This window comes from Ostrea edulis, chromosome 8, assembly GCF_947568905.1.
Source record: "Ostrea edulis chromosome 8, xbOstEdul1.1, whole genome shotgun sequence".
In the NCBI taxonomy this organism is placed as follows: Eukaryota; Metazoa; Mollusca; class Bivalvia; order Ostreida; family Ostreidae; genus Ostrea; species Ostrea edulis.
Window position 1 is genome coordinate 754,332 of NC_079171.1, and position 27,772 is coordinate 782,103.

At 35.8% G+C, this 27,772-nt stretch overlaps 2 protein-coding genes and 1 long non-coding RNA gene across 3 annotated transcripts in view; 2 read left to right on the forward strand and 1 right to left on the reverse strand.

Annotated features, from left to right (window-relative positions):
• Nucleotides 1–38: 38 nt before the first annotated feature.
• LOC125662625 (uncharacterized) lies at nt 39–4,195 on the forward strand (the record flags this gene model as incomplete). Its single annotated transcript, XM_048894907.2, has 2 exons — nt 39–531; nt 3,112–4,195. Coding segments are annotated over 2 exons (1,221 nt in total), but the record flags the coding sequence as incomplete, so codon positions are not given.
• Nucleotides 4,196–4,206: 11 nt separating this feature from the next.
• LOC125662157 (uncharacterized) overlaps nt 4,207–27,772 on the forward strand; it is a 42,612-nt gene continuing 19,046 nt past the window's right edge. The window contains exons 1-6 of the mRNA XM_048894332.2: nt 4,207–4,222; nt 10,757–10,890; nt 14,791–14,922; nt 15,598–15,679; nt 16,212–16,402; nt 19,025–19,063. Of these exons, the coding sequence (XP_048750289.2) occupies nt 4,207–4,222; nt 10,757–10,890; nt 14,791–14,922; nt 15,598–15,679; nt 16,212–16,402; nt 19,025–19,063 (594 nt within the window). The remainder of the gene's footprint in view (nt 4,223–10,756; nt 10,891–14,790; nt 14,923–15,597; nt 15,680–16,211; nt 16,403–19,024; nt 19,064–27,772) is intronic.
• Nucleotides 21,616–27,729, reverse strand: LOC130049804 (uncharacterized). Its single transcript, XR_008798150.1, has 3 exons — nt 27,552–27,729; nt 22,203–22,290; nt 21,616–21,735 (listed from the first exon to the last, which is right to left on the reverse strand). It is a non-coding gene; the product is annotated as an uncharacterized LOC130049804 (long non-coding RNA).

Genomic DNA, 27,772 nt, shown 5'->3' on the forward strand with positions numbered 1-27,772 from the left:
ATAGATGTTTAGAATTTTTTTTGAACGTTTTTTTTTAATTTTTTTTTTTATTTTTCAGAGAGATTGAAACCTTCACAGATGAAGAGCTTGGAATGAAATTACAAGCCACTCTCCAGCTCGCTCTTCAGTCGAGCGATTTCAATGCGATTAAAAGCATCGTCGAAAACGACAGCTTTGACGTCAACTGGCGTGACGTCACACACGACCTCCAGAGCGTGGTGATGAAATTATGCTACGTCAACCTCAGTGACGTAGAAATCATTCAACTATACGACGCCATTTTCGAAAAGGACCCGGATTTAAATCTACAAGATTCCCACGGCCGCACGGCGCTGATGCACGCGTGCATTGCCGGAAAAGAGGAATTATCGGAATACCTGATCAGTGACCCCACCACGAGAATTGAAGTGTTCGATTTTGACGGGAACTCTGTGTTGTCGCATGCTGTAAAAGTGCAGCATCTTCGGACGGTCAGGAGACTATTAGACCACCCTAACGGGCACCTGCTAGTAGAGGTCTATAACAGTATTGGTAGGTATATATGTAACAGACACAACTGTACAACACAGTCAGCAGTTCTTGTTTAACCTCACGGTCACCTGTCAGTGCTTGCAATGTTTTCGGTGTAATACATGTACAAGCAATTCACGCGCCCGCTCCTGATACCATGCCGCTCGTGATAACGCCCCCACTCCTGATAACGCGCCCACTCCTGATAACGCCCCCACTCCTGATAACGCGCCCACTCCTGATAACACCCCCACTCCTGATAACGCGCTCACTCGTGATTCTAAAGTTTCCTTCCCTTACTTCTTAATTAAAGGTACAATAAAATGAATAAAAGTTTATTCGGTATAATGATATACATATGAATATAGGTACATACATATAAATATAGGTACATACCAAGAGTAATCCATGAAAGACCGAAAGGTTATTCCCGATGGGGTGCTTTTGGTGCACGGATGCTGGCGCCAGGTAACAAAACATAATTAATTAACCATTAATTAACAAGGCTGTATTAAAGGCTGGACGCTTTAGGTTCTCTGATCCTGTAGTTACTAGTACGCAGTTATTTTATCACCTGTGTAACTTTGAAATGGAATCGCACGGGTACATACTTTTTCATCTCTGTAACTTTGTAACAGAATTGTGTATAATGGACCACTTCACTATGTCACCTGGCGTATTGCTGCTGCTGCTGCTGCTGCTGCTCTCTCTCTCTCTCTCTCTCTCTCTCTCTCTCTCTCTCTCTGAATAAAACCTTTTATTAAACTAAAATTATTTTACAAACGGGCTTTAACAATCTTTTAAATAGCGGAAGTGTTTATCGCTAATCCCCGCGGATTATCCTACATGTATGTAATCATACAATGGTAAATGAATCCTCTGTACGACGGCCGAGTAACAGTTTATTGATTGGTTCACATGTATAAGTGAATCGCTGTCCCGAGCTAAGTGTAGTGTTGTCTTTAACAACCCTCACCTCCATCCGTCCCCACCTATTCGGTTTAAGTTGAGGGGGACCAATGGTAACATTCTCAAAATCTGTGATAGAATCGAGCTATAGTTTGGGAAATACATTTTGTAATTATGGGTGAACGAAAGTCCTTAACAAACGATAGGAATGGGGAGGGGGGGGGGTCTAGAGGAACGGTTTCTTTGTAAAGTCAACCCTTGAATCCCTGGCCCTGGGTCGAAGGGTAATCATATTCATCTGGAGTAGGTTCATGTTCACTCCCCCTCCTCTTGTTCACACTTCGACCCCCTCTCGTTCATAAAATGACCCCCCCCCCCCCCCGTTACTCACAGTGATCCCCATTGTTCACAAGACGATTCCTTAAGTGATCGCCTACCGTGTCTTCCTTTAGTGATCGCCTACCGTGTCTTCCTTTAGTGACCGCTTACCATTTCTATTGGATCACGTCGATAACAAACTGCAGCTTTCTGGGGGGGGGGGGGGATTAGAATTGAGAATATTTATGGGGGGGGGGGGGTTAATTAGAATTGAGAATATTTATGCAAAATGTAAAAATATTTCTAACATGGTTTTCCACTACACTTATTCTTAAGAGGCAGAATTTGTTCAAAAGCGTCTACGTGAAAAGAAAAAATCTCTTGCGGTGACTTTCAACTCGCCATTTCGATGTATCCCCGACGTTTTATCTAACTACTGCAGGATTACAAAATATGGACAAAACGTCCTTCCTTAAACTTCCCTGAAAAGATCGTTTTCTTAAAACAACTTTTGCATAAAACTACTTTTTTCTCTTTTTTATGAACAAGTTAAAACATGGAGGACAGCTCAAATAGCCATACATGTACTGATGAAAATTATCATATTATTCATAAGTGTTTATAATTACAAAATGGATCAAAATCTATCAAAGTCACTTCAATACCAACCAACCAACAGACAAACAAACAAATAAACAAAACAGAATCTGTCGACCTTGAATGTGTCGAGTAATCAGGTAATCCGTTTCTATATGCCATAAAAGAGATCACGTGATACGAACGAGAGAGAGAGAGAGAGAGAGAGAGAGAGAGAGAGAGAGAGAGAGAATTGTGTACCTGTACATGTGATCACGTGACAACTTAGAGACTCTGGTACTGTGTACTCTACATTGTATGTGAGACTTTGTGATAGTGTAGCAGTATTGTATCTCTAATTTTGTGTTATGTAATTGGAAATAGCTCTTAAGAGCTAATTAATGATTCTACTTTAAGAGCTAATTAATGATTCTAGTTCTTAAACTCGACTTCAAATAAATAAATATTACCTTATCTTTACCTGTTAATCGATGAAATTCTATACATGTTTACCACACCTCCAGTGTATATCGGCTAAGTTTGGCGTCGGAAATATTTAGCGATTTCTTTAAAAAAAAAAAGAGTGTGAAATATTCGCGCTTTATCTTTGTCGCAATTTCATTTTACAAGTGCATTATTTATATGAAATTTGTTTTTTGTTTGTTTTGACGATTTGTTTCCCATCCGCCCCAAACCCCTAAAATTTCTCGTCTCGCCAAAATGACCCCCATTCACGGTAATCTTTTCCTATGACGTCAGATACTACATGTATATTGGAATGCATTGTTTGTATTTCAGGCCAGAGACCAATTGACATCGCAAACAAACAAGAAAAGAGAGAAATTTATACTCTACTACAGTCCCATCAAACGGAGCGCCAACCACAGACGAGGAAAACCGTACTTCCGCCCGCATTCTCACCTCAGAACGAGGCTGCACTCAGACTGGCAACCAGAAATAACTCTGTGATGGACAATGATAAATGTACACCAAGATCAACGTATATTGATGACGAAACTCCTCATCTTTACCTGACGTCACCGAAACTGAGAAGAAAGAAACACAGAAGATCCAATAACAATTTGCAAATGGAAACGTCACTTCCTGCCATTAACTCAAATACAAGTAGTGTCAAACATTCGACACCAAGGCAAGATGACAAAGCAAAACTAAAAAAAGGAAAACAAAGAGAAAGGAAGAATTCTATTTCTCTTCCGGATCTTCGTGACTCCCCGGGGGGTTTAGTAACTTCCGGTGGAAATACCCCGAGCGAAAATTACGACTACTCATCAGATTCAGACTTTAGTGATGACGCAATTGTTGACCTCTCCTACGGGTCACCGAGAAAATCAGTAGAGCGTGTCGTGAAACGAAGTGCATCAGAAAAGCATATTGGATTTCCGAGCATTGCTAAAGGAAAAGATGCCGCGAATGTGAAGCGGACTCTAACAGAAGGCAGTGTGTACAGTAACAGCGACGGCAAGTTAAACCGGCTAAAACTGCTTCAGAAAAGTATGTTAAGTTAAACCGGCTAAAACTGCTTCAGAAAAGTATGTTAAGTTAAACCGGCTAAAACTGCTTCAGAAAAGTATGTTAAGTTAAACCGGCTAAAACTGCTTCAGGGGAGTTGAACCGGCTAAAACTGCTTCAGAGGAGTATGTTGAGTTAACTGTTTAGAATTTTCCTTACTTCTTGGAATGCGTTTATTTGAATTCTAAGTAGATGTGATCTATTTGAGTTTCTTAGTATGCGTTTAATGAACATGAGTTCATAAAAATAAAGTAGAGTTCACGCCCTTCATTGTGTATGGAAGTTAGGATTTTGTGAAAGCTGCAAATTGAAAACAGGTCAGTGCTCAGTTTTGAGGGGCGTTTTCAGTTGACTTTTCGGAATATGTATGGATTTACAAGTAAATTTATTGGTGCTCCCTTGGCCCACGTGATGAGAGAGAGAGAGAGAGAGAGAGAGAGAGAGAGAGAGAGAGAGAGAGAGAGAGAGGAGAAAATGACGTCATATTTTGTGGTTATGTATAAAGATTTTCATCTTGTATTGTTTCGAATATTAAACTGTTTAACAATAATAATGTCATGGGTCAAAATGATAGATTGCCTGCAGAAATCAATCACAAACAAACTAAAGATTTACAATTTATTTACTATAATTTACAAAAAATCAATCATAAACAATTCAAAGATTTAACAATTTATTTACTATTATTTAAAGAAAAATCAATCACAAACAATTCAAAGATTTAACAATTTATTTACAGAAAATTATATCAATGAAAAAATCACTAACTTACAGTGGGTCTAACCAAAGTTCACAAACACGGTGTTTTACTGCTGAATTCACACACGAGATTATAAACTGTCACAAATCGACCGCCAAGTCCAATCCAATCCCCGGATGTAAAAGTGTACAGTGCTTACAGAATGCATACCGAGTGCTTATTGCCACGAAATTTACAGTCTATTTATACTAAACTGAAGCTTCCAGAGTTTTCCTTTTTATGACTAAGATAAACAGTGTTACATCAATCATTGTTCTAAAAATAGAACGTCTAAAATCTTTTTTTATCATGCTTTATTTTTAGACATTTACAGGGTTAGGGTAAACGTCTAAAATCTTTTTTTATCACGCTTTATTTTTAGACATTTACAGGCTAGGGTTAGGGTAAACGTCTAAAATCTTTTTCTATCATGCTTTATTTTTAGACATTTACAGGGTTAGGGTAAACGTCTAAAATCTTTTTCTATCATGCTTTATTTTTAGACATTTACAGGGTTAGGGTAAACGTCTAAAATCTTTTTCTATCATGCTTTATTTTTAGACATTTACAGGGTTAGGGTAAACGTCTAAAATCTTTTTCTATCATGCTTTATTTTTAGACATTTACAGGGTTAGGGTAAACGTCTAAAATCTTTTTCTATCATGCTTTATTTTTAGACATTTACAGGGTTAGGGTAAATGTCTAAAATCTTGTGAAGGTCACAGTAATCAACTAAGCACAAATAACAGTGATGACGTCAGAATAACAAGATGCCCAATGCAGTCTGACTTGTGTTTGTCATTTCTGTATTTTTTGTTATTGAATTTTAAACGAGACTGTAACGAGACTGTAATGAATAAACAAATGACTACATGGAGTGTTTTTTCTTATTTTCTATTTGTTTTTTAATACTCTCAGTACTTTGATTTTTTCCTACTGATTAGATAAAATGAAATGTAAAGTACACCCCTTCCCCCTTAATATTGGCACATTCACCACATTATTCAAAACATATCCAGTATAGACAATAAACAATACAATATACACATTTTTCAGTATATTCAGGTTACAGTATACACAGGTTTTCAGTATATACAGGTTTCGGTATATAGGTTTCGGTATACGCAGTTTTCAGTATGTACAGGTTTCGGTATACACAGTTTTCAGTATACACATTTTCAGTATATACAGATTTCAGTACCTACAGGTTTAGCTATATATAGTTTTCAGTATATACAGGTTTCGGTATCTACAGTTTTCAGTATATACAGGTTTCGGTATCTACAGTTTTCAGTATATACAGGTTTCGGTATCTACAGTTTTCAGTATATACAGGTTTCGGTATCTACAGTTTTCAGTATATACAGGTTTCGGTATCTACAGTTTTCAGTATATACAGGTTTCGGTATCTACAGTTTTCAGTATATACAGGTTTCGGTATCTACAGTTTTCAGTATATACAGGTTTCGGTATCTACAGTTTTCAGTATATACAAGTTTCGGTATCTACAGTTTTCAGTATATACAGGTTTCGGTATCTACAGTTTTCAGTATATACAGGTTTCGGTATCTACAGTTTTCAGTATATACAGGTTTCGGTATCTACAGTTTTCAGTATATACAGGTTTCGGTATCTACAGTTTTCAGTATATACAGGTTTCGGTATCTACAGTTTTCAGTATATACAGGTTTCGGTATCTACAGTTTTCAGTATATACAAGTTTCGGTATCTACAGTTTTCAGTATATACAGGTTTCGGTATCTACAGTTTTCAGTATATACAGGTTTCGGTATCTACAGTTTTCAGTATATACAGGTTTCGGTATCTACAGTTTTCAGTATATACAGGTTTCGGTATCTACAGTTTTCAGTATATACAGGTTTCGGTATCTACAGTTTTCAGTATATACAGGTTTCGGTATACATAGTTTAAGTAAGACAATAAACAGCACAGTATACGCATTCTTTTAATATATACAGGTTTCGGTATACACAGTTTTCAGTCTAAATAATACAGTATACACATTTTCAGTATACACAGGTTTCAATATATACAGTTTTCAACATATACAGGTTTCGGTATACACAGTTTAAGTATAAACAATACAATATACACATTTTCTTCAGTATATATATTTCTGTTGGCAGCTGTCGTGAGGAGATCTGGCATCTGACATTTTTGGTCCATTCCTTGATGTTGTCGGACCAACTTTTCCTGTATCGTCCCCGTCTGAGGTCCCCCTCCTCTACAATAGCCGCCCCCTCAACAATAGCCCACCCCCTCTACAATAGCCGCCCCCTCTACAATAGCCGCCCCCTCTACAATAGCCCTCCCCCTACAATAGCCTCCCCCTCTACAGTCCCATGCAGGGTGATTTTGGAGAGGGTGTTATGTCGTATGACGTGATAAACCCTGTCATCTTACGTCGTTTTTGTAGCGGACAGTACAGAGCCCCCCCTCCTCTACAATAGCCCCCCCCCCTCTACAATAGCCCCCCCCTACAATAGCGGACAGTACAGAGCCCCCCTCCTCTACAATAGCCCCCCCCCATACAATAGCGGACAGTATAGAGGGAACATCTTTCGTGGTTTGTGTAGCGGACAGTATAGAGGGAACATCTTCCGTCGTTTGTGTAGCGGACAGTATAGAGGGAACATCTTCCGTTGTTTGTGTAGCGGACAGTATAGAGGGGACGAATATTGTCTCGCTACAGAACCAGCTTTTCTAGTGATGTTGTAGAGTCTATCTCTTAATCACGCAAGTTAAGCAACGGCGATCACCACTTGGCTGGATGACCTCAACCACAACCGCAGCCATAACTGCAACCGCAACCGCAACCATAACCACAACGGGACTACAACAACGCGTTACAGTTCACAGATTTATTATTTACATCTGCAATCTTTTTACCCTCGATATTTTTACGAATTGAAATGATAACCATTTCCTCATGAATGTTAACGATGTGCGTATGAATCTTGACAAATATAGTACGATTATTTTAAAAGCTGTGAATATTCCGACAGAAACGTGAGCAAAATGTAGATATGAAAAATAATTTTCATTTTTGAAACTAAATGAGGCACAGGGGCTAAGCCCGTTTTGGGCTCAAACTCTGTGATACCATAAATATAGAAAGGGGTCTAACTCTGACACAGATAAAAAACTAACCACTGCTTCAAATGCCTAAAAAATCTTAAACTAGGTAATATATGCATAATTTGTCGTTTTCCTTGCATAGATTAATGTTTTGACTACTTGCATGCCAAATTTCAAGTCACTGGTTCTTAAAATAACAAAGATATACGTCATCGTTCTCTCGATTTCACTTGTTTATTTTTACTAGGACATTTACCGGTCCAGGTCACGGAGTCGTTTCTCGCCTATGACAGCAGCGAAATTCAGACTAGTATGGAAGATTTCGGACCTGTCAATTAAAATTTCACATCAATTATACGCTACTTACTTCCTCATATTTTAATAAATGTTCTTCGTGTAGACCTTACACGACTTATTTTTCCTTAGCAGCATCAACTGTTGACAAGATCTGCCATTTTAATGAATACACTAAATACCCGATAGACTTAAAATCTCAAATACCTTAAAACTGATCAAAACATTATTCTTGTGATATTGCACTTAGAGAAGGAAATTGAACATTATTTCTTTGGTTTTTTAATTTTTTGTTTTTGTTTATTCTATTTCATTTAGATTATTATTACCCACTCCCCCCTTCTTTAAAGTTTTAGACATTTCGGGTATTTAGTGTATTCATTAAAATGGCAGATCTTGTCAACAGTTGATGCTGCTAAGGAAAAATAAGTCGTGTAAGGTCTACACGAAGAACATTTATTAAAATATGAGGAAGTAAGTAGCGTATAATTGATGTGAAATTTTAATTGACAGGTCCGAAATCTTCCATACTAGTCTGAATTTCGCTGCTGTCATAGGCGAGAAACGACTCCGTGACCTGGACCGGTAAATGTCCTAGTAAAAATAAACAAGTGAAATCGAGAGAACGATGACGTATATCTTTGTTATTTTAAGAACCAGTGACTTGAAATTTGGCATGCAAGTAGTCAAAACATTAATCTATGCAAGGAAAACGACAAACTACGCATAGCTTACCTAGTTTAAGATTTTTTAGGCATTTGAAGCGAGTGGTTAGTTTTTTTTTATCTGTGTCAGAGTTAGACCCCTTTCTATATTTATGGTATCACAGAGTTTGGGCCCAAAACGGGTTTAGCCCCTGTGAAATGAGGGTATGAACATCAACACTTCCGCCGGCCCACTTCTCATGAAGCGTCAGCGCATTCCGTGACGCATTTCGTGACGCATTCCATGACGCATTCCGTGACGCCTGCTGGCGTAAAGCGTCCCAGTTCATGCCCTCGTGTATTTTCAATTCTTAAATGGGCGCAAGTCCGAAATAACATTATATTCCAATTCTATTCCAATTTTGGGCCCAGAGGGCATAACAGTAAGACATTTTATAAAGAAGGAAATTCAAAAAAGAAAGAAAGTTTACAACATTAACTACAGGTTACATAGACTGCAAACTGCGTGTGGATGCAGCATGTTGGGGAAACAAGTACATACATATATGAATTGCTAATCATGTATATATACAAGTAAATGGACAGTATCAGTATTATACCAATATATGAATAATAAACTATAATGATTTTTGCAGTTTTAAAGCATCACTTCTTTTTCTGAAAGTTTGCACTAAATATTCACTCAATTTGACAATTACTGGTTTGTCTTCATTAACCATCAACCAAGTAAATTTGTCCTTATTTGTTAGATAGATAAAAATTTTGTTGAGCTTGTATATACCATTAAAAAACATATTTCTCTCTTCAACATAGAATGGACAATCAGTAAGGAAATGAAATTCATCTTCAACACAATTAAGGTTACATAATTCACATATTCTTTTGTTTCTTTCTAAAGAAATCTTCTGGCCAGAATTGAATTTTGTAAATTCATATCTTCCTCTTTCAATTCGAAGGTCATGTGCACTAATTCGAAATCTACATAGAGTTTTTCTTAATTCTAGGGGTTCTAAAAATATATAACTTTCCATAGTAAAGTTTTCTTTATACGAAAAATTTGTTGTGAGTTTTCCTGATTTCTGACCCTCTTCACGTCGTTTTGACCAGTAAAGTAAAAATTGTTTCCGTACCTGATTCTTCATTTGTTTTTTGAAAAATGAGAATTTGAGATTTTTACAATTGGGTACCAAAATGCCCATTTTTTCCTTAAAATAATTAACGTTTTTGTACCAACAATTTATATTATATGAATTCAGATTGATATTTTCTGTATAAGCACTGTATAACAGGGATGGTTCTGGGCAATTCTCAAGTCTATGCCAACATTATATGTTGTCGTATAGATTCCAACGTTGGAGTGATTTTAAATTCTCTTAATTCACTACATCTAAAGCACTCAACACCAAAGTGAAATGTTTATTTATTTATTCTCTCTATCCTCTAATAATTTCATTGGCATGATTAATTCATTGCTTTGCTTTTTCAAAATTTTTCTTTTAACAGGTAATCGATTTACGCCAAATTCCTCACAAAGAAAGATAACTCCTGTGAATTTAGTCTCGGGTCATTACAGGGTTAGGGTTTAAAACTCTCTCTCTCTCTCTCTCTCTCTCTCTCTCTCTCTCTCTCTCTCTCTCTCTCTCTCTCTCTCTCTGCCCCCTCCCCCTTTCTTAATCTACCAAATCCAAATGCAAGACAAAAGGCGTTTTAGTTTTAATCTAACGAAATGTTTGAAATTGAATGTTATCACACTCTACATACATCGACATTTTATTATGCGGTAGTATAAGGTCGCGTGTGTACATGCAGTCACGGCTTCTTATCAATCAACACGTTGTAGTATTTACACAGGATTTCCTAAAGAAAGAATTTGAGGTTTCTGATCTTTTCCTGTCTGTGCTGGTGGAAAAACTTTGTTGTGATTTTTCGATAAAATGTCACAGACTGAGAGAAATGAAAATTTCAATTTTCAAATTTACTCATTAAATTATCAAACATAAGATATGAATCCAATTTAATGAATAAACAGTAAAAAAAAAAATTAAATAACCAGTTACCTTTATCATTGTTTAAATATTTCAAGTCTTGATTCTAGTTATCTAGATTCACTTTAAAGATATTGATCCGCGCCATGATCTAAGATTCCCCACGCAAAGCACCATTGGTCTCTCGCGAGTTTTGACAAGACAAGTTAAAGCCATTGTTTTACGAAAAGTACCGAGGCATGACGAACGACGCACACTGACAATGGTAAGGTTCCGGAATTTCTTTTGTTTTCTCTAGATTTTTCTTTCATTCAATGTGACAAAAACCTGGGGTATTATGTTGCGTCAGAACATCGGCCATTGTGTTCTGGTAGAAAGATTTGCTTTTTAGTTTTGGAGATCGTGTATTGTTAAAATTAACAATATACTAATTAACAATGTCGTTGTGTGTAATTAATTATCTATTTATAAAACGTAACCACGGAGGTGTTTTTAAACTTCTAGTTTCTTCAACATTAATGTTGTTTTTAATCTTCGTTTATTACCTCTCATACGTGTTACAATAGTTTTGTTTTCGTTATCAAATTTTGAATTTGTTTATTTTTGTATTTTGGTCGTTGTTCTCTTTTACATTTTCGCAGAATGTCTTTTCAATTTTTAAAAAATCCAATGGTCTTAATTCGTGGTGGATGTCTGGGTGTATTTTTTTTTTTGGGGGGGGGGGGGTGTTTAATGTCCTTTATATCTTATTTTTTCTTTATTCATCTCTTATTTTCGTTTTGAAGGCATTAAATAAGACTAACAATAAACGGACAGAGAAACACGAGAGAGATGTTTTTACGTGAGACAGAGGAATTCGGGATTCATATGCGACATACAGAGTGTATTTAAAGTCAGTTCGGGGCTGGATCAAATCTCTCATGAAAACCTAAAATATCAAAAGAAACTGCATTCTGTACACGAATAGTTCACAATACAACCGCTTCTTGACTGTGACAATGAAATCCGTGAGTGATATATAAATATATTTATATAAGACTGTTATTCATATTTGTAAAAATGATACCTGTCAATATTGAAGTAATAATGATAAATAGAAGAAAGACACCCGAATGTATAACTCCCCGAGATCTTAATTAAAAGAAATTAGCGTCCTTGTTAACGGTCGGTGCGCCGGTCTGATTGTGTAGTTACCCGGGTGTCTGGGTCCGAACAATAAGGCTGTTTGTGAAGGGGGCACCTGCTGAATAGTCATTGTGTGCGAGAGATTTAAACCAGTACACACAGCGAGTTCATTAAAGGGAATGTCCTGGATCCGCCACACAGAGAGATTTAAACCAGTACACACAGCGAGTTCATTAAAGGGAATGTCCTGGATCCGCCCCGAGTTCCTTCATACGAATATTTGTATTCGTCTGCCTTCAATTAATGAAAACTAATAAAACGTCCATTTAAAGCAGTACTGCCTGTCATTTTTGTTGCAAAATTTTGATTTAATATTTGAATGACAAAAAAAAAAAAAAAAAAAAAAAAAAGGTTTATAAACTTTTGTTATAAAACCTATTCAGCGGCTCTGAATGAAGCCAGATTACATTATTGTCTTCCCGTACATAAATTAATTTCTGTATAATGCTATATATTCAATAGAACCAACCGCTTTATTTTGATAAAATCGTTAACTTAGTTTTAATTTTATCAATGTCTATGGTCAAAGTTACATACAAATCTATCATAATGGCACATTTTCACAGCAAACTAAAAATTTTAGATTTAGAGGTACTATTACTTTAAGAATAAAATCGGTCATTAGACATGATAAAAGACACCGCTACACAGAATGTGTAATCAGTTACTACTAGTATAATAACTAGTCAAACAGGCATCATCTGTCATTTTGTCATCAAAAATTGAATTCAATGAAAATTGCTCTATATCATAAATCTAAGTAAGTAACACCAGTATCTAATTATTACAAACACTTTTCAACCTGAAAGCAGGCAAAGGATTAGATAATTATTGTCTTGCAAGTCAAGAATTCTTCCTTACATATTTCTCTACACTAAAAGCGGTTATCTAACGTCAGGGTTAGGGTTGTATTTACGAAGTTTAAAAAACAACAACAAAAAACAAAGAGTTCTAACGACATCAAACAAACAACAATGGACGTGGACTGGAGATAAGGAAAGATACAGGCTGACGTTTATCTATAGACATCAAACAAACAACAATGGACGTGGACTGGAGATAAGGAAAGATACAGGCTGACGTTTATCTATAGACATCAAACAAACAACAATGGACGTGGACTGGAGATAAGGAAGATACAGGCTGACGTTTATCAAAAAAATTATTCGTGTCGCCTGGTTCTTTTTTTCTTGACCGCCTATTGATTAGAAATCTTTTAAAGTATTGACACTTTTTTAGGAAGTGTACTTTTGATTTCTACATTGAAGACGAATTATGAAATTAAATAAAAAACTGGGGTCATAGTGCTTGTTATTGGACACCTGTTTGTTAAACTTGACCTTTATGCACCTAAAATATATTATCGATTTTTTCACATAAACTCGATTCGTCTGCTGGCGTTAACTCAACATAACAAAAAAATCAATCATTACATTAAATGAATATTCATTCATGTTTTCTAATAATCCAGATATAGAAATGTTTGATGCTAGTAAATTGGAAATAAATAATGGATGACCTTTTTGCACTTAATATACTGAAACATTCATCATACGGAATTTGAGAGTTCAAAAGAATATATTAGGAGTGATGTAAATGTTTTAAAATTGCACATAAATCACAAAGTATTGCCTTAAACTTTCACTTATGATGGAACTTAAGAAAGTGAGGGTTATTGATAAAAATTTTGAATGATTGGCCATAATGCTGAATTTTCATACAAAACAGTGAAGATGTTTTTAAGAATCGGCATTTTGTTTACAAAAACATATCATTTACAGCATTCGAATTAGTCTCAATAGATACAACATATACTTGTGTCAAGAATTACAACATTGAACTACACGCCTAACAGGGGCGGATCCAGGAATTGCGGTTACGGGGGGGGGGGGGGGGGGCGCTACTTTATGAGGCAGTGGGTCCAGGGAGCGAAGCCCCCGAAAACTCCTGGATTTTACAGATTTTATGGGGCTTGAAATATTTCTCCTATTTAGTCATTTGTACTATTTTCTATCATTTTGATAAGGTGAAATTAATAAAACGACCCAAATTTTCAGAAATCAAAAGATTTTGTCATTTATTTCTCCGGGAGTGGAAAAAATTATTGCTTCTTTTATCGTTTTCCGAAACAAGATTCCGCGATTTACCTTAAATTTGAAAATTTTAGGGGCCGCCGGCTGCGCCCCCTCTAAATCCGCCACTGCCTAGGGGTATATTTATTGACGATATATTGGATAAAAACATGCTTACATTTTTTTTTTTTTTTTAAGAATTTGCAAACCTTTCAAAATTGGAACAGTGGATTTGAACCAACAGAATAAGTTTTGAAGTGTTACCTACAGTTACTTTCTGGGAACGTTTAGGTCAGGCCTGGAGGTTATAAAGCTTTTTTGAGCACGTGTTAATTAATAACTCAAACTCCGGGCTCCAAATCGTACTCATAAATGAAGGTTATAAAACTTTTTAAAAATTATTCTCATACTTGAATGGAGTTCATGCTCAAGATTTTTTGCGAATGCTGGGAGTTTGCTCAGAGTTGTACTCAAAACAAACATTGCTGAGTTCGAATATGAGTATGGTAAAAGTTTTATAACCTCCAGGCCTGGTAAGTACGCCCCCTACTTCCGGTGTAAAGGACAGTAACTACAAAATGTAGGCTGTTGAGTAGAAATGAATATTTCCTGTATTTTTAACGGAAGTTAAACTAAATACCGTACTGATTGATGTAAGAAAATATGATCACCTGGTCACATCGCCTCAACGGATCCATCTTTTTTTATTTTCAATATGGAAACTGAAACCCTGCGAACATACTAGTAGTTTTTTTGGACGATGATAGATTTTGCAGTGATCCCTCTCTCTCTCTCTCTCTCTCTCTCTCTCTCTCTCTCTCTCTCTCTCCTTCTCTCTCTTCTACTGTGATATTCATTTTCCTAGTAGAAAAAAATGCGGTTTCCTATTTATGCTTATATTTTCTCAGGCGGAGAAAAAACCAAAAAAGAAGAATGGACCGCGCCTGGAACTGACGAAAGAAATGAAGGCGGATCTCCGGGAGGCGTTCGATGTGTTCGATGCTGACGGCTCGGGAACGATAGACGCCAGTGAGCTCAAGGTCAGGATCAGGGGTCAAGGTTACGAATAAGTTGTCATTTTAGTATGCATTGTTCAAACCTAGTCATGAACTAACTTTCAAAAAGTAAAGATGTATGTGTTCGTGCGTATATGTACACACAGAACGTTGAAAATCGCGCCAGGATCGATACAACTTTTTTTAAGGGTTCGGTAGAATTTTTTTTTATTTCAGAAAGACATGCTCCGTTTTACTCAATTTCAGACTTTGCTCCGTTTTGCGGAATCCCTTTGGTCTTCCATTTCCCCCTGTCTTGTCGAAACTTCTTTCTTCTCTCGCATTTTATTTACTCCGTTTTACCGAACCCTCGTAATACACGCCACTGTACGTGTGTATATAGCTAAGTTACGTCAGGATCAATATTCTTCTTAAATATGGAGGGTTCGTTAGGAATGATTTAATTTCAGAAAAACATGATATATTTTACTCAGCCTTGCACTTTGCTCCGTTTTCCGAATCCTTCTGTTCCTCTTCTGTTTTTTCCGTTTTGGCGAATTCTTTTTGTTAATCTCCCATTTTGCTGTTTTATTGAATCCTCGTATCACAAACTACTACATCAGACACGTACAACGTTAATCGTTAATCTGTTATACCTACTTATTTACAGATAGCTCTGCGCGCGTTAATCGTTAATCTGTTATACCTACTTATTTACAGATAGCTCTGCGCGCGTTAGGATTCGAACCCAAGAAAGACGAGATGAAAAGACTGATAGCAGAGATCGACACCGACGGATCCGGTAAGTAATAATGTGGCGGATCAGGTATTAAAAAAATATGGCGGACCTGTTTAACAATGGGGCAAACCGAGAAGGCTAATGAAGGAAGGAGCGTGTTAAGAATCTCTAGCTTTCTGGGAAATATATTAGGACAGGCCTGAGAACTACAGATCCACCCCTTAAAAAACCTACCTACGGAGCAGAAAATCTGCGCACGGCTGAGGCCCAATATCGCTGTATTCATACATCACCGTCTCAAAAATTTAAGATAAAAAATTGGCTTGCTAACTATAATATGGCCACGCCAACAAATGAAATCATTTGAAGCTGTGGCGTTTTCAGGTCGTGTGGGGCTTCAATAAATATTTGAAGGTATGTTTGGACACAAGTATAGCAGGAAAATATGATAGGAATGGCTGGATATATTACCTGTTTGAGACGGCAATATAAGAATTCAGCATGACGTGGCCTCACCTGTGCGCACATACCTCCCAGCTTTGTATCATGACTTTCTCTTGACAGCCGCCTTTCACAATTTTCTCCATTTTGGCAGGTATACTGGATTTCGATGACTTTCTGACGTTAATGACGAAGAAGATGACAGAGAAAGATGAGACGGAGGACCTACAGAAAGCCTTCTGGCTGTTTGACGAGGACGGCACGGGGAGAATCTCGCGCGCTAATCTCGACCGAGTGGCCATAGAGCTGGGGTACGACCCCGACAAAATGCAAGACGAACTCCAGGTAAATAATGAGAGGGGGATGAGGAGACGAATGCCAGGTAAATAAGGGGGGGGGGTTACGAACTCTAGGTAAATGATAAGGGAGAGGTTACGAACTGAAGGTAAATAATGAGAGAGGGGTGAGAAGGCAAATGCCAGGTAAATAAGGGGGGGGGGGGTTACGAACTCTAGGTAAATAATGAGGGGGGGGGGGGCATGAACTCTAGGTAAATAATGAGGGTAGGTGAGAAAACGAACCCTAGGTAAATAATAGAGGGGGGGTGGTGGTGGTGAGGAGACAAACTCTAGGTAAATAATGGGGGAGGGGTGGTGGTGGTGGTGAGGAGACGAACTCTAGGTAAATAATGGGGGAGGGTCTCCACGTAAACAATGAGAGGATGAGGAGACGAACTACATATATATAAGAGGTGGGACATCTCTGGAGTACATACATACATATATATGTAAGAGGTGGGACATCTCTGGAGTACATACATACATATATATGTAAGAGGTGGGACATCTCTGGAGTACATACATACATACATATATATATAAGAGGTGGGACATCTCTGGAGTACATACATACATATATATATAAGAGGTGGGACATCTCTGGAGTACATACATACATATATATATAAGAGGTGGGACATCTCTGGAGTACATACATACATATATATATAAGAGGTGGGACATCTCTGGAGTACATACATATATATATATATAAGAGGTGGGACATCTCTGGAGTATATACATAAATATATATATATAAGGAGTAGGAATATGCCTCGATCAAGATTCGAACTATTGGCAACCCTCTCCACACACACCCCTCCCACTCTGAACAGTCTAGTCGAGAGGGAGGATTCTACCACTTACACTGTTGTCGGTAGATAAACTAACTAGGCATACATCATGTTATTCATAGGACACGATGAGCACTGATACTGATCTATTTATAGGACATGATGGACACTGAAATGGATCTATTTATAGGACACGATGAGCACTGATACTGATCTATTTATAGGACATGATGGACTCTGAAATGGATCTATTTATAGGACACGATGAGCACTGATACTGATCTATTTATAGGACACGATGAACACTGATACTGATCTATTTATAGGACATGATGGACACTGAAATGGATCTATTTATAGGACACGATGAGCACTGATACTGATCTATTTATAGGACACGATGGACACTGAAATGGATCTATTTATAGGACACGATGAGCACTGATACTGATCTATTTATAGGACACGATGAACATTGATACTGATCTATTTATAGGACATGATGAACACTGATATTGATCTATTTATAGGACACGATGAGCACTGATACTGATCTATTTATAGGACATGATGGACACTGAAATGGATCTATTTATAGGACACGATGAGCACTGATACTGATCTATTTATAGGACACGATGAACACTGATATTGATCTATTTATAGGACATGATGAACACTGATATTGATTTATTTATAGGACACGATGAACATTGATACTGATCTATTTATAGGACACGATGAACAGATATTGATCTATTTATAGGACATGATGAACACTGATATTGATCTATTTATAGGACACGATGAATACTGATATTGATCTATTTATAGGACATGATGAATACTGATACTGATCTATTTATAGGACAAGATTAACACTGATATTGATCTATTTATAGGACATGATGAACACTGATATTGATCTATTTATAGGAGATGATGAACACTGATCTATTTATAGGACACGATGAACACTGATATTGATCTATTTATAGGACACGATGAATACTGATATTGATCTATTTATAGGACACGATGAACACTGACACTGATTTATTTATAGGACACAAAGAATACTGACACTGATCTATTTATAGGAGATGATTTACACAGATTTATAATTTTCGGTTTTAGACGATTCACACGGCGTTTTTTTTTTTTTTTTTTAAATTTCTTGGAGTTGATGACTAACGCGGATTTAAAAAACAAACAAACAAACAAAATATGCACAGGAGATTATCTCCCCTTTGAAGGGGACATGACTCTTCATTTGAACAAACCTGATTCCTCACCTAAGGATCATTTGTGTTGAGTTTGATTGAAATTGGGTCAGTGGTTCTGGAAAATAATTTCCAATATATCATTATGTAAAACTTTGATCCTCTAATGTGGCTCCACCGTACCCTTCTACAAGAGCATATGATATTAATGAATTTGTAGTGAAGTTTAATATTAAGTTTGATAATTCATGAATTTTTAGTCGTTACCTTTGACGAAAGTAATTTTGGAGAGGTCTAGGTCACTCAGAATAAGTAAAGAGTTCTTTATTTAAACAGTTTCTGACCTGTGTTGATCATTTATCTCACAAATAAGTAATTTCGGAGAGAATCCATTATTTTGACTGATATTCTTATTTGTTTTATTTCTAGCAGATGCTTCATACTGATTGTTTTTTTCAACTTCATGACATAATTGATACGGTTTTGTTTTAATTTTAGATGTTTGACAAGGACTTTTAAATTCTGTATTTAGGCAATGATTGACGATGCAGATTTTTGAATTCTATTTTTAGGAGATGATTGACGATGCGGATTTTTAAATTCTATTTTTAGGAGATGATTGACGGTGCTGACAGGGATGGAGACGGAGAGGTTAATGAGCACGAATTTCTGCGAATGATGAAGAAAACGTACACGTGACGTCACAAAAACCGGAAGTTGTCACTTTCTTACATGCTCCCCATGTGCCGTATAAATAAACGCTTATTGTTATTCAAATGAAGAATGTAGACCGTTATGAAATTTCATTGTAATTCATTCTGAATTCTCAATTCAAGTAAAACATTTTTCTTCTTCTCTTGTTCTTATTCTTAAAAGAGAGAGAAAAAAAGAGAGAGAGAGAGAGAGAGAGAGAGAGAGAGAGAGAGAGAGAGAGAGAGAGAGAGAGAGAGAGAGACAGACAGACAGAGAGATAAAGAGAGAGGGACAGACAGAGATAGAAAGTGAAAAGGCTTCAAATTTCACAGGGTGCACGAGAAAATGTGTTCGTGATTTCTATAGAGGGAACTTTAAATTCAACAATTTAAAACACAGATTCTCTCCGTACAGACATAACTACCATGCATGAGTTCCTGTCCAAAACAAAAACAAAATTACCGCGATAGTGTGTGGGACTCTAGCGTACATAACAAAATTACCGCGATAGTGTGTGGGACTCTAGCGTACATAACAAAATTACCGCGATAGTGTGTGGGACTCTAGCGTACATAACAAAATTACCGCGATAGTGTGTGGGACTCTAGCGTACACAAATACCGCGATAGTGTGTGGGACTCTAGCGTACAGAGGAGAATTTGTCATTATGGTAAGCATTTGTTTATTTTGATTTTAAAAGGATCTGTTTTGAAAGAAAAGAAAGAAAAAAAAAAACATCAGAAAAAAAAGTAAAAAAAAAAAAAGTTAAAAAAAAAAAATAGATAAAAGAAAGAAAATGGAGGGTAAGTAGAAAAAAGAATGGACATAAGATCTAACCCAAATGAATGTAAGAATTTATAAATTTCAAAATAGAAGGTGAAATTCATAATAGAATAATACTTCACTGTGTTCAAAAGTATTGTACCTTAAACAGGTGACCCCGGGGTTACATGTAGCAGGGCAGTGTAAAACTGTCAACAGATGACCCCGGGGTCAGCAGGGCTGTGTTAAACTGTAAACAGATGACCCCGGCGTCAGCAGGGCTGTGTAAAACTGTAAACAGATGACCACGGCGTCAGCAGGGCTGTGTTAAACTGTAAACAGATGACCCCGGGGTCAGCAGGGCTGTGTTGAACTGTCAACAGGTCACTGCTAGATCAGCAGGGCTGTGTTGAACTGTAAACAGATGACCCCGGGGTCAGCAGGGTTGTGTTAAACTGTAAACAGATGACCCCGGGGTCAGCAGGGTTGTGTTAAACTGTAAACAGATGACCCCGGGGTCAGTATGGCAGTGCTATGATGAAACACAACATTACTATGTGAATGACCCCGGGGTCAGTAGGGCAGTGTTATGATGAAACACAACATTACTATGTGAATGACCCCGGGGTCAGTAGGGCAGTGTTATGATGAAACACAACATTACTATGTGAATGACCCCGGGGTCATTAGGGCAGTGTTATGATGAAACACAACATTACTATGTGAATAATCTCTTTTAAATCTAGATTTGAATGTATTCGTGTTTTTTTCTTTTCTTTCAATTTACAACGAATCGATTAACCTCTAAAGAAAGCAAGTATGATTGCGGCTATGTCCTATCTAAGTGGAGGTTATAAACTAGTGCATGGAGGGACAAATTACGGTATCAATGTGTACTTAGAATAAGTTATAAACTAGTGCATGGAGGGACAAATTACGGTATCAATGTGTACTTAGAATAAGTTATAAACTAGTGCATGGAGGGACAAATTACGGTATCAATGTGTACTTAGAATAAGTTATAAACTAGTGCATGGAGGGACAAATTACGGTATCAATGTGTACTTAGAATAAGTTATAAACTAGTGCATGGAGGGACAAATTACGGTATCAGTGTGTACTTAGAATAAGTTATAAACTAGTGCATGGAGGGACAAATTACGGCATCAATGTGTACTTAGAATAAGTTATAAACTAGTGCATGGAGGGACAAATTACGGTATCAATGTGTACTTAGAATAAGATAAACCAGTTTTTCCACCAAGAAAAAAAAAAAAACAAGAACGAAAAACGAAATTGTATTTTATTTTTCGTCTCATTAGACTTAAGGATGTATGGGACTGACATCAGAGTAATTAAAAAATCCTAAAAATGAGTGAAATAGATAGTATTGTACTCATTTTATCGAAAAAAGACATTTTTTAGATAGGTTCGTGAGTTCGTTTCCATGGTAACGAACATCAAAGATACCCTTGCTGGAGACATTATAATTGAATGAAATTTACTATTTGTCTAAAAGGGGGTATGGAACTGACATCAGAGCAGTGAAAAAATTCCTAAAGTGATTAAAGTAATTAGCATTAGTTTTAATTTAACAGAAAAATTCATTTCTAAATAGGTCTTTGAGTTCGTTACCATGGTAACCATCATCAAACATATCCTTGCTGGAGACATCATATCTAGAACCTGTAGAGAACCCGGAAGTGTATGGCTGACATCAGAATAATTAAAAAATTCTAAAATTGAAAGAAATGGATAGCATTATATTTATTTTATCAGAAAAAGACATTTTTGACATAGGTCCGTGAGTTCGTTTCCATGGTAACCGTCATCAAACATATCCTTGCTGGAGACATCATGTTCAAAACCTGTAAACAAAAAATGGAAAGGTATGACTGATATGAGAATAATTAAAAAATTCTAAAATTGAGTGAAATGGATAGCATTATTCTATCAGAAAAAGACATTTTTGACATAGGTCTGTGAGATCGTTCCCATGGTAACCATCATCAAACATATCCTTGCTGGATACATCATATTTAAAACCTGTAGAGAACCCGGAAGTGTATGGCTGACATCAGAATAATTAAAAAATTCTAAAATTAAGTGAAATGGATAGCATTATGTCTATTCTATCAGAAAAAGACATTTTTGACATAGGTCTGTGAGATCGTTACCATGGTAACCATCATCAAACATATCCTTGCTGGAGACATCATGTTCAAAACCTGTAAAAAAAAAAAACACCAAAAAAACGGAAGGGTATGACTAATTTAAAAATTCTAAAATTGATTGAAATGGGTACCACTATATTTAATTTACCAAAAAACCCCACCTGTTTTGACATACATGTTGGTCTGTGAGTTCGTTTCCATGGTAACAATCGTCAAACATATCCATACTGGAGACATTATATTCAAAACCTGTGAAAAATATACGTGTAAGGTTGACATCAGAATAATTAAAAAATTCCAAAAATTACGTGAAATGGATAGCATTATATATATTTACTATTAAATAAATATATATATTAAATATAATAAATATTTATATTTAATTATTGCTTTATGAAGGAGCTTTTTAAAGATTTGTTCCCTATATATTCAGATATAAAACTTTGATCCCCTATTGTAGCCCCATCCTACCCCCCAGGAGCCATGGTTTCAACAAACTTTAATCTGCACTATGTCAGGAAGCTGCCATGAACATTTGAACTTTCCTTGCCCAGCAGTTCTTGAGAAGATTTTTAATTGACCCCTCCCTATTTTTGTAATTATCTCTTTTATACCTTTAAAGGTAGCATGGCCCTTCATTGCATGAAATTGGCCTGCTTGTTCTGGAAGTATTGTACTGGAGATTGATTGATTGAATATTGTTTTACGTCCCTCTCGAGAATATTTCACTCATATGGAGATGTCACCCATGCCGATGAAGGGCTGCAAAATTTAGGCCTATGCTCGGTGCTTAGGACCATTGAGCAGGGAGGGATCTATCTCATGCCACATCTGCTGTGACACGGGACCTCGGTTTTTGCAGTCTCATCTGAAGGACCGCCCCATTTAGTCGCCTCTTGCGACAAGCAAGAGGGTACTGAGGATCTATTCCAACACAGATCCCCACAGGATTTTTGTGGAGAATTTTTTATAAATTTGTCAATATATATCTACTATTTCGCTATTATCTCCCCTTGGAGCAGGGTGTTACCCTTCATTTCATCAGACTTAACTTGCCTCGACCCAAGGATGCTTTTTGCCAAGTTTGTTTGAAATTGGCCAAGTGGTTCTGGAGAAGAAATCGAAAATGTGAAAAGTTTACAGACAGTCAGACGATAGACAATGGGTGATCAGAAATGCTCACTTGAGCTAAAAATGAGTTGCATTTCTTTATAAAATCAAAGATAAAAATTCTGCAATCTAAAGTAAAATCAAAATTCCATTTGTAACTAGTTCTAATTGTAACTGGGACCATTACATATGTTCCCCAAACCAGTTAAAAAGTAAAGTCATTGTAAACCTATAGCAAAAATCATTTTATTTTAGCCTTCAATTACATGTAGTACGTTTACTATGATTTACTATGGTCATTTCAGTGCAAAGAAATAAAAGAAAGCAATGCACTTGCATACACGCACACACGAGTATGATTCCGTACTTTTGTTGATGTCATTCTAGTACAGGCCTTTCTATCATATACCCACAGAAAGAATTTCTTAATGTTTGCATCAAATACAAGAAAGTTATAGTGATTTTAAAATCATCCAATCAGAAATCAGCACACGTGCGTGCACGTGCTGACCAGTAAATTTAACCACACCAATTTGTAAGGAGTACCAAGACACACCTAAAACCTCAAAATCAAAAGAATTTGATGAAAAACAAAAACATCGTCCTTCAAAAAATTAACTTTTGAAATATGATGCATGTGCATGCACGTTTGCGTTGGCATTTTTTGTTACACCAATATATAGATACACATATAATCTACCTATGAAGTGAATATCAACTCATTCGCTTCATTAATAAGAGAGTTACAGATGTTTTAGTACATGTATTATCCAATCAAAAAGAAGCGCACGTGCATGCGCGTGCAGATTGGTAATTTTGACAATGCAGATCAGTTAAGGATCTCAATATCTACTTATAATATGAATATCAAACCATTTGAATGAGCAACAAAAAAGTTACACGGATTACAAAATTCGTGTACGAAAAATGTGATGCATGTGCATGCACGCGTGTGCAGACAACACGACTATCATCCTAACAAGGTTTCATGTTGATTCCTTGTGAATTCTGATTTTCATTTTTTTTTGCAAAATTGCAATGCACGTACGTGCGCGTACATACACATGCAGACAAATTACTATTGTTTAGTTTTGTGTTTGCATCCCACACTCTTCCATGTTTCTTTCCTGTGGGTGCATTGTTCAAATATTGACAACATGTATTTGAACAATTTTAGGTATCTATTAAAAGAATCAATAAATTATATACATGTAGTTGTGTATGTATAACTTAAAATAAGACATAAAATCGTAATGAAGTATGTGCCCCTATGATATATATTAATAGAATAAATAAACAATATTAAATTTTACAATGAATATCATAAGTATTCAAGATTATTACTTTAGAGGTTATTTTGTAAGCAGGGTCCTGTATAAAAACTTATTACTAAGTATAAATTTTGTAGTAAGTTTTCTGGTTATTGGGTCAATGGCAGAGTCAATATACAGAATTTGATCCATGGTTGTTGAGAGTCCATCATGTTTAGGGGCGAAATCAAAAGACCAATGTCAGGAAGAAAATTTAAATTCAAATAGTTAGGGGGCCTCAGGGGGAGTAAAAACTCAAATAAGTTTTTGTCATCCAACATCGATTTCACTTTAGTGGAAAAAAGACAAGTGGCTGTTAAAAACCACATAATAATATATTACATTTTACCGGTAATAAACATTAAATATTTTAAATGTACACTTTAATTTGTGAATAAACAGAAGTAAAAGTATAACAGTATTATTTATACTCGCATGTTTTTACTTGTTAATCGATTAGTTTCAACATTCATAATATCTAGATTTAAGGGGAGTGGGGTGTGATTTCGTGAAAACTATGTAAAACGTATACGGTACCAATTTTGATGTGAATTCAGTTTTTTGTCAGACATTGAACTTTTGATTTCGCCATCGCCCCTTAACGTGTTAAATGATTTAAGAATTCCTCTCAAAACTTAGAGGTACACTTGCATCAAATATTTGATGTGTGTCTTGCCCAAACTGCATTTAGTATTAGGACTAACTTATTGACAGGTGCAATTATATAAACCTAGATACATTGTACCTTAATGATAGCCAATATTATATGATATAATGAAAAAGAGCCAAATTAATTCACTGAATATAACTTTCAATTAAGCTCAATAAAATAATTAGTTAAGGGTACAAATTCAATATATGTGAAACAATAATGGACTTTCAATATTTTGATATAGTCTATTAAATTGTGATATTGATTTATTACAGTTGAAAAATCAAAGGGTCTTATAAAAGTTACTATATTCACATCAAATACAAAATAATATGTATTAGTAAATAGTTCGAAATAGTTTCAATTTAAATTTTACATAATATCTCTTATTTAGAGAATTCAGAAAATCAAGTATTTTAATAAAAAGACCAGAAGGATATGAAAAGTTAAAAGCCTACCATTATATATTTATTTGCAAGAGTTATGTATTTGCATCAAAATATCTGTATCTATGATGTAACCCATGTTTCTTTTTTATGCACAAGTAACTTATTTTGGTGAGTGTATACTTATTCATGGTGGGCAGTATATACATGTAGGTATGTATGCATTTAAAAAAAACTAGAGTTCCTTGCAAAATTATGCATATAACAAAAACGTACATATTTATCATAATACCATGCTTGTCATTTTTTCATTATAGGACTTGGGCAATCTTTAATTTGCATATATATTTTAAAAACAAGCACAATATGATATCATGATATCAAATGCCTTGCAGCAAAATTATCCAGCTAGCTTGACAATTCCCAAATATTGTTTACATGAAATAGATATAGAACAATTACGTTTTACTCTCACATTGTATGTGTAACACAAAAAAGGTGAATACAACTAGATTTCATCATTGAATCTGTCTACATGGTCTAGCTGACATTTAATAGTGGACACTTTGGCCTGAAGAAACTAGATAATACATTAGGTGAATAGAAAACTAATAATGTTAAATAAATTTCTTTAATGAAGCATCTTATTAAAAAAAATATTTAGTGTTGTACATGTATAATAGTAGTGTCATAGTGTTGAAATTGTTGGGCTGAATTTAAACTTAATTGGCAGAAAATACCTAGTATCCATCTTCCTGCATGATCGAAAAAGGTCATGGTTACCTTACGATTTTATTGTAGTCAGCTATCAATTAGTGTATTACTATTCCTTTGTAATAAAATTACTTTTTTTGTTACTCGGGGGGGGGGGGGGGGGGGGGGGGGGGGGGAGGGGAGGGGGGTATTTGAATTACTGAACTGAAAAACAATACTGATACATCAATGAACCTCGGCTATTTACATGAAGTGTTAATATTGGGGCCTAGGGAAGCTGAGTGACAATTCATATTCTTTTTGTTGTTCAACACATTCATGCTGGCATAGAATTGCAGCATACTGTCATGAATGAGTCAACTTTCACATCTTACGCTAGGCCTATAACTCATTGAAAAATAACCTTTGTTTAAATCATAATTCTAAACTCATTTTTATGAAATCTAAAACATTTATCAAAAAACATTTGATCTGGACATAAATTCTATTCATGATTTCAAAAACTTTTAGCAACATTAGATGCAGAAAACATGCATGATTAATGAAATTTATCATTCCATTTCCTTATATTCCTTTGTAAGAGTGGAACACAATATCATATAATATGTGTATGGCTGCAATGTTCCGGGGAAAAAATAAGACACTGAAACAAGATACTGGAGATATTTGTGCTGTTAATGGTGTAAAGGTTACTATGAATTGAATCTTTAAAATAAGTGGATGAAAATGATTTCAAAATCAATTATATAGTAAAATAAATAAAAGTTGACCCATTTATGGCATTATGCTGTATATTTTGCACAAAGTGAAAATAAATCAAAGCATGTCACTGGGTTTGTATAATTTGTATGTGGTGGTAGATTTTTATAGTGTCCTGTCTCTGTTTTCTGTACTGCAAACATCAACTATTAAAGGAAGAAAAAATCTTACTCATCAATTTATGTAAAACCAAAGATCCACCACTGATCTATTGTGTATATCCTAGCTTTATATGACCCCTCCTCCAACAGATATTTAAATTTATAGAGATGTATATTAAAACTTGACAAATACTTTAACATATTCATACTCAGATGCAGATGCTTGTATCATACACTTTGTATGTTTGGCTAAATAATTTAGGTTGATCGAGATCTTCAAAGTCTATGAACAATCAGCTGACATTGACAATTTAATAAGCGCCGGTGAATTCATACCCTATTTCAATATTGTTTTCAAGCATCGATTTTCATGGAATTTTTGGGAAGATTTGCACTTGAACAATTTTGTTTTCTTCTTATTTGACGTACGTGCGTACTCGACATTAATTTATTAACCTGTTAACAGTGATTGACAAACCTGAACACATGTCTTGCGTCTGCGATTGCAAATATAGATGATCCAGCGTCTGGTGTCTTGGTGAGGCAGCTTTCCATCGTCTTCTGTGGGTCAAAAAACCTTGATGTAACGCTGGATCGCTTTAGCTGACTGAAATCCGCGTTTCCCCCGCATTTCAATGTTTCAAAAGTCTCACTATTAAAGTAATTAGGGTGTTAGTGACCCAGTAATCCCGTGAGTTA